General features: G+C 38.8%; 1 protein-coding gene and 1 long non-coding RNA gene across 3 annotated transcripts; both read right to left on the bottom strand.

Annotated features, from left to right (window-relative positions):
• Positions 1-733: 733 nt before the first annotated feature.
• Positions 734-3,446, bottom strand: LOC126628917 (putative disease resistance RPP13-like protein 1; the record flags this gene model as incomplete). Its single annotated transcript, XM_050298788.1, has 1 exon — positions 734-3,446. A coding segment is annotated over exon 1 (2,562 nt), but the record flags the coding sequence as incomplete, so codon positions are not given.
• A 1,150-nt stretch (positions 3,447-4,596) lies between these two features.
• LOC126628480 (uncharacterized) lies at positions 4,597-6,623 on the bottom strand. Of its 2 annotated transcripts, none has more exons than XR_007625440.1 (4): positions 6,269-6,623; positions 6,062-6,167; positions 5,712-5,778; positions 4,597-4,877 (listed from the first exon to the last, which is right to left on the bottom strand). It is a non-coding gene; the product is annotated as an uncharacterized LOC126628480 (long non-coding RNA). The 2 variants fall into 2 exon arrangements; XR_007625439.1 differs by having other exon boundaries at positions 5,877-6,167.
• Between the last annotated feature and the right edge of the window lie 8,682 nt (positions 6,624-15,305).

The following is a 15,305-nucleotide window of genomic DNA, read 5'->3' on the forward strand; positions in this document are numbered from 1 at the left end:
TGTGAAGGCTCCCTCTTGTGTGTTTATTTTGACTCATGTATATGTACATATTTGTAGCTTATCGGGGATATCAATAAATAAGTTTTCCTTCATTTCAACGTATTGTGTTAAATACACCAAAGCCTTCTTCGCTAAGTTCTTTGAATTTTCTTTTGTTGAAGCTTGTATGTTGAAGCTTTCTGAGTGGAGCATGTAGGTTGGGGTAGTGTTCCCTTAATTTCCCGAGTGAGGAAAACTTCTCGGTTGGAGACTTGGAAAATCCAAGTCACTGAGTGGGATCGGCTATATGAATCTTAGAACGCCATTGTGCTCGATCCTGAGTCATGTCCTTCGTTAGATCCAAGTACTCTAAGTCTTTTCTTAGAGTCTCTTCCAAAGTTTTCCTAGGTCTTCCTCTACCCCTTCGGCCTTGAACCTCTGTCCCATAGTCGCATCTTCTAATCGGAGCGTCAGTAGGCCTTCTTTGCACATGTCCAAACCACCGTAACCGATTTTCTCTCATCTTTCCTTCAATTTCGGCTACTCCTACTTTACCCCGGATATCCTCATTCCTAATCTTATCCTTTCTCGTGTGCCCACACATCCAACGAAGCATCCTCATCTCCGCTACACCCATTTTGTGTACGTGTTGATGTTTCACCGCCCAACATTCTGTGCCATACAGCATCGCCGGCCTTATTGCCGTCCTATAAAATTTTCCCTTGAGCTTCAGTGGCATACGGCGGTCACACAACACGCCGGATGCACTCTTCCACATAACAACAGAAATACCATTACCATAAAACTCAGGCCCTATCGTCTCCACTTCATTTAAACCACAAACATAAAGCATGATGAGGGAGGGTAGCCGCCCCAGTGGTGGCAAGGAGCAACAATGTTTACAATCTTCGAGTCGAAGAGAAACCAAATTAGAATAAGAATGATCGCCTAACCAATCCGGAAATCTTGTACCCCCATAAAACTTAAGACTGAGGGCTTTCAGGTGTGTATGAGGCTGGAGATTATTAAGCACCTCTCTATCTTTTTGTGAATCATCGGTCTCAGCTCCCCATGTCAAAGCTAGTCCGTTAAGGTGCTTATTTCTCATATTGGCTACAAAAGAATCCTCAGAATTCACAATATTATGAAGCCCTGAAATAGCAAGTGTACCTACTATCTGAAGCTCTTTCAACACTACAATGTTGGGTGCAGTTTGTTTGCCAATAACAAAGTCACTCAATGTGTGGAGATCCTTCAACTTATCCATATGTGGTGGCATCTCTTTTAGATTAGTGCTTCTAACATCAAGATGGCGCAAGTTGATGAGTCTTCCCAAGTTGATCGGCAACTGAGCAAGTTCATAACAATTGAACAAGAGCAACGTTTGTAGATTATGCAAAGTACATATCGTTTCAGGTAACTTTTCAAATCTACTGCATGACAAGTCTATATACCTTAGGTGTTTCAAATTGCCAATCCAATAAGGCAACTCCTTGTTGTTACAATGAGATAAAGAGAGCACTCTCAAACAATACAGTTTTCCTAAGAGATCATGAGGTACCTCATCGGAACAAAGAGATCCTGATGAAGGTTTTATTTCTAGGAAGGTGCGCAAATACTTGGCTTCGCATAAAACTTCAAATTTATCAATACCAGAAATCTCCTTTGCAGTCGCATGAACACCTACACCAAGTCCTTTGAGAAAGGGGCAATTCTGAGTGTATGAGAAATGACGAGTCTTGCTTGAAACATTATTGAATGAGTCACTATCATCCAACCTAAAACAAAATTCTCTTGATACAAACTTTGCTAAATCATTGATAAGGTCGTGCATGGTAAAAAGTGATTGGTCTTCACCTGAATGCTGAAAAAATGACCTCGATATTAAATCATCAAAGTACTCCACTCCAACGTCTTCCATCATTTTCTTTCTTTGGGGTGACAAAAAACCTTCAGCCATCCACAACAAAACAAATTCTGATTTTCCGAATTTGTAACCTTTGGGGAAAATCGAACAATAGGAAAAACATCGTTTTAGATGAGAAGGAAGATCATGATAACTTAATCTCAAAGCTGGGAGAATGGTATACTCATCTTGCAAGTCCCATATTTCACTCTTCAATATTTCATCCCACTCCTCGTAACTTTGTTTACAGCGCAACAAACCCCCAAGAGACTTTGCAGCTAAAGGAAGACCTTTACACTTCTTAATTATTCCGCCCCTGATTTCTTCTAGAGTTGAATGCACAGCTGAGTCTATCCTGCCGAAGGCATGCTTGGAAAATAACAACCCGCAATCTTCGTCAGATATTTGGTTTAGATGGTAAGTTGTGACAGTACCCATCATTGATGCAACACGTTGGTTACGTGTAGTCACAATGATCTTACTTCCGTGTGAGACAGACTCAAAAGAACACCGCAATGCATCCCATTGAATATAATTCTCGTTCCATACATCATCATGAACAAAGAAACATTTCTTTCCCGTCAAAGCCTCCTTGAGTTTAACTTGAAGTAGATTCAAGTCCGTGATACTACAAGTTTGTGAAATGACTGACCCATAAATGATTTGGGTTATTCTAACAACATCGAATTCTTCTGAAACATAAACCCATGCTTGCAAGTCAAAATGTTGCTTCACTCTAGCATCGTTGTATACGAGCTGCGCAAGGGTGGTCTTTCCGATGCCACCCATTCCCACAACCGGAATCACACTCAATTTATTGCCATTTGCATCATCGGATAGCAACAGCTTCACAATGGCCTCCCTGTCCTCATCCCTACCGTACACACCGTCCTCTTCCACCAAAGAAGTGGCAGATAATCTTGATTTTGGTCGCCGATTCGGAACACCCTCTTTCAAACCAAGCACATCTTTCTCATTTACAATAAATTCTAACCTCTCAAGCATTTCTACAATCTTGGGTTCCATTTTTTTGTCAAATTCATCAATCCAAGTGGAATTCGAGATCTGTACCTGACTTTTGCTGCTGCTGCTGCTGCTTTCGGATTCATCGCCTTCGAGCTTTCGCCGCAGAGCTTCAGTCTTGATCTCATCCAGCAGGTCGTCTGCAGCATACAGAGCATCTTTAAGTTCGTCGAGCCACCCCCTCACAGCTGGGTTTTTGAATTGCTTCTCCTCCGCATCATCGAGCACCGAATTAACTGAAAGCAGCTTAATCTTCAACTTCTTGAGCAGTCCGCTGGTGATCTTCTGTCCGCTGATGAACTCGACGACGGGACGGGAGGCCAGCCTATCAAACAAGACGGAGAGAAAGGAAGAGAGAAGAGCGCCGCCCACAACTTCCATCGCCATGGATTTCAATCTTCCGATGGATGGGAAGTTGAAAGATTGAGAAGAAAATGGATTCCGAATTTCTCAGAGAACGAAAGAATAACTAGGCGGAGTGAAAGCGCGGGGCCACGTGTCCCCCACTACTTCGCCGCGCGTCCGCTCGGTACTGAAGCGATTCTGAAAAAAAACTGCTATAAAAAAAGCAAAAAACAGAAAGCTGCGAAATCCATCTTTGAAAAACTGATTTTTTTTCACATTTGTTTTACATAAAAGTTTACCAAACACAATAATACTACTTTTTTTTTTCAAAAGTACTTTTACAAAAATGTTTACCAAACACAATAATATGAAAGTTAATGTTGCTTTATTTCAAAGCTGCTTATTCTCACATCACAGCAGAATCAGTTTTTTTTCAAAGCACAACAATACCAAACCAGCCCTTACTGCATTTTCTATTTGGTAATGCTAGGAGATTAAATTTGTAAATTAAATGTTGGAAACTAAAAAATATGAAAGTTAATGTTTGATTTATTACTTAAGCATTAATAAACATGCACATTCTTATTGATGTCACATCATTTAGTTTGTAAATTTAGTTTTCCTCCGTTAACCTTTCTAGTAAGCATGCCCTTAATCTTTGGGTCGTTGCTAGGAGTAATTTTTGGACGGATAGAATCATGGGAATATTTTTAATTTTTATGTTAAACTTTTGAAATTAAATCAGAAACACAATTTTAAAATTGAAAATTTTAGGGCCTGTTTGGTATTGGATTTGGATCCAATATTTTTAACTCAAAAACAAGTTTTGAGTCACAATTGAATTTAAGATCTTTGTTTGGTATTTAATTTGAAAACAATTCTCAAAATTCCAACCCAAAAATATTTGAAAACAAAGCCTATTTGTTGAAAACACAAAATTTGTGTTTTTAGACTTTTTTTTGGAGATTCAGCCACTCCCGTCTCTCTTTCTAACCTTCTCACATATGCTTGCACTGGTGTGCACAGCAGTCTGCTTGATTTCTTAACAAAGCTCCACCCTCGACTTCTCAAATTTCCAATTGTTGCAGATCTCCAAAGACCAAGTCTACCGTGTCCCGCCACCAACCCACTCATCCTCCTCCCCGCCGACATCTTCTACCTCGTGGTTTGCCTTGAGTCCCCCAACAACTCAATCGATAGCATCATGTTCAGAGGATTCAACTTGACGGCGTTGTCTCCTTCTCCGTCATCTCGCCGGAGATCCAGGTCAGTATTTGAGCTCAAAACCCCAACAAGAAGATCATAATTTATAGCGAGAAAAAAGGCCCTGTCAAACCCTTCAACTTAACTTTTTTCCTTTTTTTTTGGATTACTTTAGAGAAGTTGCATTGACACACCCCGTCCTAAAGGAGGGTGTGTTGGCCGTCACGTGAGAGTGACGTAACCATTTGCACAGTGCGGAAGCTAAAAAGATAAATACATATTCAGAGCAATAAGAACTTCTAATTGCAGTCAAGTAGGACCATTACTAAAGTACAACACCCGAAGGTGAATCCTACTTTTGTGAATTCTGTCAGAACACCGTTGGATTCCTCGTGGCCACCAAAGCTCTGCTACTTAGAACCTGGAGGGGCGCAAAACAAAGTTGAGCGGGTCAGAAAAAAAAAGCTTTTCAAAAATCATCTCGTTATCAAAGTGCTAACCCCTCGATATAAAACTTATATACTTTCCCAGAAAAATAGCATATATATGTATATATATCATCACATATCTCAATCACACTCCAAAGTGTCTATTCTGAAAGAATATAAATCAAAATGAGTATCTCAGGTGAAATAAATTCATGAAAATAATAGGTCAGCCGGAGCCTCCGTAGTGGCCTGTACGACTGATTCTATAGCTCATAACTCACTCTAGCCGGAGTCACCTCAAGTGACCTGTACGGCGCTATCCTGCACACGAGTCGGAACCACCTGAAGTGGTCTGTACGAAAAGAGTAATATGGTTATGCTCATTGCTATTCTCTCATCATAGTTGTGCGATAAATCGCTAATCACCTACGAGTCGGAACCACTGTAGTGGTCTGTACGACATGACTGTGCACTTAAATTGGATTTAATGTGAGCATGTGGTGCGGGAGGTGATATCATATACAGGCCTGTGCCACATCTCTGGCTAAATCTCTAACACCGGGGTGCAGGTTTATGAGCTCTCATATATCTCAACATCATCGTCATCTCATCATCACCATATAATTCATAACCACTACCATGATAATGTACTTACCTGGCTTACCTGAGCCTCCACAGCACCATGCAACATGTATGCATCATATATCAATTCATACGTTTCATATAATTTCTATGCATGACATTTTAAAACATACTTTCATTTAAATTCGATTTCTGGGAAAATCAGTAAGTATATAGGTATATATAGAAAACAAATGCCCACTCACTGATAAGTAGTCGGGTCGTAACCCCCGCGTCTAACCTGGCTACGCTCGTCTTCTGGATATGTCTCGCCTATATGAGAAATAACCGAATAAACGTTATTTAACGCACATAACCCACAATAGGTAATAACTTCTCTTACTTTGCTCAAATTGGATGTTTGAATATACCAATGTGATCTACAAAACCTCACGAACATCCCCAAAATTTTAGAAAAATTTTCTGAGCGCCCACGCGCCGCCACACGCTGGCCAAGGCACGGCCAGACGCGTCCCCACGCGCAAGCACGTGCCTGGCACACTGACGGTAACAGTAACGACGTTAGGGAATATTTCGTCCAAAAGCAAGCATATACCGTTAAAACTAATCTGACACCGTTAGGTTCCGTTAAGAATATTCCGTTAACCTGACGGAATATTCTATCGTCTTCCCCGGCGAACCTCCGGTGCCGTCGCCGAAAACTGGAAAAAACGAAAAACCTTATTTTCTCACTCGTTTCTTCATCATTTTCTATGAAAGTTGAACCAATTTAAAGCTTAAGAAAAGTAGAACATCTTCATACCTCTTTTGGGACCTAAAACTCACGGGATCTCGCCGTGAAAATTTGAGGAAAACCGGCCAAGCTTGAAACTCACGATCCCGATGTCCAAAACCACCAAACGAGGTACCCCAAGCTTCGTGAAGACCTTCTAAAGCTCGCTGTGAGCTTAAAATCCCCTGAAACCTTCTCCTTCACGAGTGCATGAACAGTACCTCAACTCGGGTACGACAGGTTCTCGGTTTTTCGAAGGATTCACGTCAAAAAACTGGTATGGATGAACTCGCAAGGACGAGATGGAGACAATGGTGACCTTAGAACCTTCGATCTGTGGCTGGATTGAGAGATTTGTGCTTGTCCGTACGGTTTGTATGGAAAAACTGAAAAATCCGAGAGAGATGAGAGAAAGAAGCCACGGGAGAGAGAGAGTTGGAGTGTGTGTGTACGTGTATGGTCCGTGCGTGTGTGTGTGGTCCAAAACACACACCACCAATCTCAACCACCCAAATTTTGTTCCTTGTTTCACTTTATTCCAAAACTTAGGGAATAAAAGTTAACTTCAACTAAACACATACAACATACACACAATACTCTTCCACATCCAAGGGCAATCGAGTCATTTCATACCATCAATAAATTATTTCCGGGATGGGCTATGACATGCATACCAAACAAGGTTTTGGATTAAAATTTTTTAAATCAAAACATGTGTTTTTAGAAAAAAATCAAAATTTTGAATTTTGTTCTCAAGTTAGATACCAAACGGACTCCTTAAGAATTTTTTGAATCGAAGTAGTATAAATTTTTTTTTTTAAATATAATTTGAAAACTCAAATATTTTATGAGTTTTTTAATACTCTCGAACTTTTTGGTACATACAATTTACTGTTTTTTCTTAATATTTAGTATATATAATAATTTTAAGTACTATGATATAATGATATTTCTCTCACTTGTAAGTGCGAAGTCTTACGTTCAACTGTCGCTAAAGGCGAATTTGAACAACATTATTGCTACTTCATCGTGAGGCTACGTATATCACCTTCCTATTAATGTAAATAATATCGTTTTTTTTTTCCAAAAAAATAAAAAACAAAAACTTTGGGTATACTAGTGTGCTTATCCTATTTAATAATGGGATAAGATCAAGGGACAAAGATTTTGACAAACGTTTTTACATTCTTTTGTAACCTTTAGATCTTATAACATCCACCGGTGTTGATTAAGGGTTATGTGAAGACTTTTAAACATTAAATGAATTGGATGATGATTTGGGTTATAACTAATAAGGAAAACACTAATTTAAATTTTAAAAAAAAAATATCTAATAAATATAATTGAATTAACAAAACCCTGAAAATATTTTAACCTCCATCTTCCTCTTTGTTTGCCGATGAGGCCTGCAACTCCATGCCTTGGATGTAAAGTATTCTCCTTCTTTTTTTCTTTTGTCTGAAAATGTAAATTCTTCTTGCCTTTTCAAACAGTGAACCCTAGTGAATAATAAAACATGATACTAAGCAACGAGAGAGTTTTGCTTTAAGAAAAAAAAAAACAGTTAGGGTTTTATCTTGAGAAGGTTTAGCGTTTAAGCGCTCTAATTTTAGCCGAACAACTTAATCACTTTGTCACCTCCATAGCAAAACTCTAACAACCCAAGATCCAAGAATGAAGATTTTGGATTTAGGCTTCTTCACTGTGGGTTTCAGTTTCACATTTTTTCTGATTAGATTTTAAATTTGTTTTTATAAAAAAATATATTTTTCAATTTTATTTTATTAGATAATTTTTTTATTATATATTCCACATAATCATTCAATTCATTTAACGTTTAAAAGTCTCCACATAACTCATAATCAACACCGTTGAATGTTATAAGATCTAAAGGTTACAAAAAAGTGTAAAAATGTTTCTCAAAATTTTTGTCCCTTGATCCTATCCCTTTAATTATATGTAGGTTTAAATTGTTACAATGAACATAAGGTATCCAAAACTAACAATAAAATACTATGTTGATTACAAAATATATAATTTGAGTAAATAACTATAAAAAATCAAAATATTTTGAAAAAAAAATTATCGGAATAAGTTTGGAATTCTCAAAATCCCTAAATGCATTCCAATTATCATAACAATTTTTCAAAAACTATTCGAATTTGAAAATTTTGAGTTCGGATTCGAAAACTTGACTATAAGAATCAGAAACATCATTCCAACTTGCACGGCTAGTTGTTGCCTTTGTTATATTTTAGTTTTTTTTTTTCATGAACAAGAAAAGAACCTTGCAATTTAAATTTTATTTCATTTTATGTTAATAATTAGTTTTTTTTTTTTGTCGAAAGATAGATTTGATTAAATACGAATTGAAAGGTTTACATCCTTAGCTAAAATATTAAAAAGAAACTTTGGGACAATACAATCCCAGCTAAAAGCTTCACCATATTTTTGAACAAACACAATTACAGAATGAGCCGCTCAGTTACCTTGCCTGCAAGTAGACTCGAACTAAACAATCCTCACTTCATTTGCAATAGACCAAATATCATGCATGATACTTTCCAATGATGCCTCCACACTTATCTTCCTATTGGCCATTTGAATGACCAATTTCGAGTCAGACTCCGCCACCAAAGCTCTATATCCTTCCTCCTTACAAAACCACAACGCCTCCCTAATGGCAGCCGCCTCCGGCATCACAGCATAGGACGCCTGCAGCTTTCCCGTCCCTCCAGCAGTCAAGCAAAATAATGGAGCACCCACCCCACGGCCCAACAGAATCGTTTGTTACACCAAGCAGCATCAAAATTGAGTTAGTGTACCAAACTGTGGTTTCTGCCATCCACTCTGCACCCCCATCATCTCTGCCCCTGTACCCCTTTTCACCGTGCTCCTTCCCTCTTCAACAACCTTGTCACTTTCTCGAAATTCTAGCAATTGTTTCCTCCACAATTCCAAAGCGTCCATAGGTGTTAATAATTAGTATTGAACTTATCATTCACCAGAATAAAACTTAAGACCTATAAGTTATTAGTGAATAAAAATACCACACTAGACTGTTGGTACTAAGCGTTGGAGAATAGAATCTCACATCAGGCATATAACAAAATAATATACAACTTATATATAGGAGATTACATCCCTAATAGTTTGGACAATATTGGTGATGTTGGTAGTGGAACATGCTGAGCCTAAAAAAGTTTATCATGGTATCAGAGCAAACTATTGTTTCGACACAAGTTGGGCCTTAGTTACCGCTCGAATCTGCTTCTTTAAGTTGGATTTTCGAAAAGTTGCGCTAGGTCTATTAAGGTACCGTTTGGTACGCATATGGGACATAGCGGAACGGGACGGGACGGGACCGAACGGAACGGAACAATCTTGAATAGATTTGAATTACTTATCTGACTTTGCTGTGGTATGCCCTCTGTCGTTTGAATTTTCTTTTGATATGGTGTTGTAAAAGAATGTAACGACTTTATGTGTGAGTGGTTGGCAGGGATCGTTTGGAGAGTGAATTGGGTTGGACCCCATTTATCTGCCTTGTCATCAGTATGAAACCCATGCTATTGGAAGTGCTTTGGTATAATCACAAAATGACTACATTGAAACTCTCTCTCTCTCTCGTGATGGGTTGGATCTCTCTTCTTTTGGTCCTATAATCAGAGGTCCTTTGCCCCTCTCTCTCATTTACTGTTGGACTGTCCCAGTAAGAAGCGCCTCCATATGTATTGGATGTGCTTTGGAGTTTTCGTCTATCAAATGTTGCATTATATATATATATATATATATATATATATATATATATAACGTTCAAACAATATGTATAGTATAAGTTGAGCTGTGAGAGGATTGGATGTCTATGGTCATGGTTGTCATGCAATGTTGAAAAATATACAAGTTTAATGATAATGTCTTGCTAAAGGAATAAACATAAAATATTCAGAACTTTTTTTTTTTTTTGGAAAAGAAAATATTCAGAACTTAAACATATAAAATATCTCAAATTAAACATTCATCCTAACTTAAATAATAATAATAATAATAATAATAATAATAATAATAATAATGTCTTGCTAAAGCAATAATAAAAGCACTGGAAGTTGATATAGTTCATCATACTAAACCCCCAAATGCTCAGAAGTCATCCATAAACACCTTAATGAAATCTGGCTTATGTGAGTCATCCAAGGTACACCAAATATGCATCAGATCAGTTTCTTTCACTAACTTCATTGAAATTCTTAGCACCTGATCATATGGGAGACCCATGGCCTGAAGCTCAGAAGGTAACCTGGCTTTCGCTTCTCTACAAGTAAAACTTTCACTTAACTTCTTCATTTCAGTAAATGCTTTATCCCAACCTTCACGAATAACAGCTACAATATTTACATCGGCATCATTCCTATTCCTCTTCCTCTTCCTTTGTTGTTGTCTATACCTCAACAATTGTGCATTCATAGTATAGACTTGTGCCATGATAATCCAAACATTCAAAAGAACAAAGAAGTGAGTCTCATTTTCATCCATGCCTTCACATGCCAAAAAAAACAACACATGAATGAGTGAAGCATCAAAACACGCAGGATTTAACATTAACTGGAACAATGCAATGTCTGGTTCGACATACATAAACGCAGAGAATATACAAAAAAGGGTGTTCATAAAAAAGGCTCAGGAAGAAAGACCACAAAGTTGTTGACATTTTCAAACTTCAAAAGAGAATATACATTGACACGCCCCGACCCTGATATTCCCCGAATACCAGGATAGACACGTGCTGGCCGACACCCGAGGGTGACGAAAGCCAGATACAAAACCTAAGAATAAGAAATAAATACGGGTTATGAATTTAAATACAATGAGTTAACAATATATGAACATTTTCAGAGCATAAAACTAAACATAATCACTAAAAAGAATTAAGATAAAATTGAATGAATAAAGGAATGAGTCATACATCAAGAGGATCCGAAGATGCTGCTGCGGAAGTGTCTTGATACCGGGATTCTATGCCTCGTTCCTAAGACCTGAATGGGGGCGCAAAACAAGGGTGAGTGGACCAAGTTAATATATACAATACTAATAAAACAGTTATGAACATACTAACCCCCACAATTAATATGATGAAAACTACTAAATAATAAGTGATAGGTTTCTCAAAACCTCTAGCATGCCATAAAAACAATTCATATATCTATCTGCAAATCAATCTCAGAAAATCATATCAGGAAGCATAACACAAGTTATGCTGCTAGTGAGTGCACCGAATAATAATACTCCCGGCCCAATGCCTGCACCTCAGTCTCTGTGCCTGTAGCCAGATATATCTCCCTCCCGGCCCAATGCCTGTCTCTATGTCCCTCAGCCTTTCGCTAGGAATTATTTCTCCCGGCCTCAATGCCAACACCAAATCCTCGCCCCAGACGGCATAGTGTTCATTAGGTACGTACAAAACATAATTCATCTCTAAAATACAACTTTGTATCATAGATTCATCCATCCTCTATACTACGAAGAGGTGTTCGAAAATCATTTGAAACACATTCTTAGCATCTTATCGTCATCGATCAGATAGTCTACCAGAATGAGGGTTCTATAGAAAATACAATATAATGAAAATAGTTTCAAAATATATATCTAATCAATCATCATCAAATCATCATGCTTCCTGTACAGTATTCCTCAAATCAATCAATCTGCAAGGCATGCTATTTATATATGCAATTCTATAAATAAAACATGAAATTTTTGAAGGTGGTCCACTCACAGATACTCCGTAGCAGCAGAATTGTGCGGAAAAGGATTAAGGAAATCCTCACTAGCAATTTCACCTAAACACAAGAATATACAATTAATCAAACTACCCAAATGATATAATTCCAGGAAATGGAAATGGGTCTTGAGTTTGGATCCGGATTAGTTTACGTTTAGGTTAAATAGGGTTGGGACCTATTGGGTTTTGGGCTTGGATAGGTTAGGAACAAGAGGTGGTTTGGGCCACACAACCAACACACACATGCACGGCATGCATATACACACACACCACACGCATGCACTCATGAAATTACACACACACACACTAAATATACGTACACACACTCGGTAACATACACACACACGGACATCACACACATGCACAACAGTCCACACACACTCACACACGGGGCATGCACATACACACACTCGCTGCACACACACAAACACACGGCCCAAAGGCCTCACAACTAAAAGGGTTGGATCCTTAAAGAATTTGGGCTTAAATAAAACCAAATGGGTTAGACAAATTGAATTGAGTTATAGAACTTGGGCTGGAATTTCATACGAGTCAAGTCGACCCGATTAAAAACATGGGTCATCCGACCCCATCGAGGAAGAACACCAGAAAATTGATCGGGATTCGTCCCGATTCCGATTTGGACCTAAAACTAAGTAAAAATAGGAAATTAACACATGAAAATGATGCTGAGAGATAAGGGAAAACGAGATTATACCTAGTTTAGAGTCACCACAGCTTGACCGTGATGAAGGAGGCCGGAAATTCGATTCGAAATTCGTTGGATTCTGGAAATAAACACCTAAGGTATGCATGCAGAGATTATAATCACCACTCAGGCTCAATGGTCACCACAGATCGACTACAACCAAGGGAACAGTTTAAACATACCCGAGATGGAAATTTCGAGAGAGCTCAAGCTCTCGGGTTCACTGGTCACTGCACTCGCAGTGCACCGATGGTGCATGTAAAGCCATGGTAAGCTTTCTCAGATTCCAGAGATCCCAAATGCAAGCTTTTGAGAGTGGATCAGATCCAAACTGGTTCCGTTTAAGTACGAGCTTCGACGGAAATCTCGTCGGGAAATCTGGAAATATACACAGACAGCATGCACAGAAGAAACGACAGAGTTCAAGCTCTGAATTTTTACATGAAGTCATAACCAACATGCAACCCAGAAATTCGAAAGGACAACAGAAGATCCTTACCAGAAATTAAGTTTGAGAGTTTCAAGCTCTCGGGGAAAATGGCAGATTACACAGAGGCACTCCAATGCCACATGCAACTCTGTTGGTAGTTCCTCTAGTGTCTGGGATTACAGAAATAAAGGATTTGTGGGTCAATTTGTAGCAGACGTATCACGTATGTGAATCTGAGGGAGGAGCTCACGGAGCTCAGAGGAGTTTTCGAGAGAGAGAGCGAGTGCAGAGAAAACAGAAAAGAACAAGAAAGAGAGAGAAGAAAGGGTCTCGGGTAGGGAACAGAGAGAGAACATGAGGGTTGATAGGGTGCTGCCACGTGGCAGTTTGAAAGAGAAGAGAATCCTATATTTAGATTCAGATTTGAGTAGAATTTGAAAGACTAAATTGATAAATTTCATAATTATTTTGGGGAAAAACGAAAATATACATATATTTGGGGATTGGGTGTAACATACATACCTTCGGAAACAAAAGAACTGGTCCACTAGGTGAGTTAAATGGAATACACCTGTCAAGGACATCTGAGTTAGCTACTTAAAAGAAAAAGAAAAAGAAAAAGAAAAAGAAAAAGAAAAAAGAAAAAAAAAAACTTGTTCACATACATAAAATGCAACAGCAAGTAATTTCAAGTCTAGTTAAAGATAAGAATTTAATGTATAACCAATAACCATGCTACCAAGCTCACACTTTATACATCTATATTTAATCTACTCGTCATTTGGTTTTGATGTATTAGTAAAAGAAATTATATATGTTGGATGGTTATTAGTCACTATCATACAACAACAACAACAACAACAAAGCCTTTTCCCACTAAGTGGGGTCGGCTATATGAATCTTAGAACGCCATTGCGCTCGGTTTTGTGTCATGTCCTCCGTTAGATCCAAGTACTCTAAGCCTTTTCTTAGAGTCTCTTCCAAAGTTTTCCTAAGTCTTCCTCTACCCCTTCGGCCCTGAACCTCTGTCCCGTAGTCACATCTTCGAACCGGAGCGTCAGTCGGCCTTCTTTGCACATGTCCAAATCACCGGAACCGATTTTCTCTCATCTTTCCTTGAATTTCGGCTACTCCTACTTTACCTCGGATATCCTCATTCTCCATCTTATCCTTTCTCGTGTGCCCACACATCCCACGAAGCATCCTCATCTCCGCTACACCCATTTTGTGTACGTGTTGATGTTTCACCGCCCAACATTCTGTGCCATACAACATCGCTGGCCTTATTGCCGTCCTATAAAATTTTCCCTTGAGCTTCAGTGGCCTACGACGGTCACACAACACGCCGGATGCACTCTTACACTTCATCCATCCAGCTCGTATTCTATGGTTGAGATCTCCATCTAATTCTCCGTTCTCTTGCAAGATAGATCCTAGGTAGCGAAAACGATCGCTTTTTGTGATCTTCGCTAGATTGCTCCGGTCATTAGTGTGGATAGGTATATAAATGGATAGAGATAGGAAAGCAACCACAAGATGAACGTGGTTCACCCAGATTGGCTACGTCCACGGAATAGAAGAGTTCTCATTAATTGTGAAGGGTTTACACAAATACATAGGTTCAAGCTCTCCTTTAGTGAGTACAAGTGAAAGATTTAGTACAAATGACATTAGGAAATATTGTGGGAGAATGATCTCATAATCACGAAACTTCTAAGTATCGGAGTGTGGTATCATCTTGACTTGCCTTATCTGTCTCATAGGTAGATGTGGCAGCTTCTCTGGAAGTACTCTTCCTCCATCCGGGGGTGATATCTTTAACTGATGGAGATGCACAAGGTAATGTATCAATTTCACTTGAAGCTTACTTGTAGTTTCAGGCTTGGTCAAGCGCGATACAAACCATGTAGTAGGAGTCCCCCAAGTCGCCGAGCTAGGGGATCTGCTGAAAGAGGTGACAAACAAGGTAAGCAATCAGAGCTCCGACTGATTGTTCACCTTCTCCCCATCTTGCAGCAGCATGAAGGATAAAGAGAAGAAAAATGAGAAGAGATGATATGGGATACTTTTGCTTTTGAAGAAGTAACTTTCCACAGGCTTATTCTTGAACTGAGCTGGAGGGTTTTCTGGTTTCCTCCAGAGTATAAGG

Source organism: Malus sylvestris, chromosome 7 (assembly GCF_916048215.2).
Source record: "Malus sylvestris chromosome 7, drMalSylv7.2, whole genome shotgun sequence".
Classification (NCBI taxonomy): Eukaryota; Viridiplantae; Streptophyta; class Magnoliopsida; order Rosales; family Rosaceae; genus Malus; species Malus sylvestris.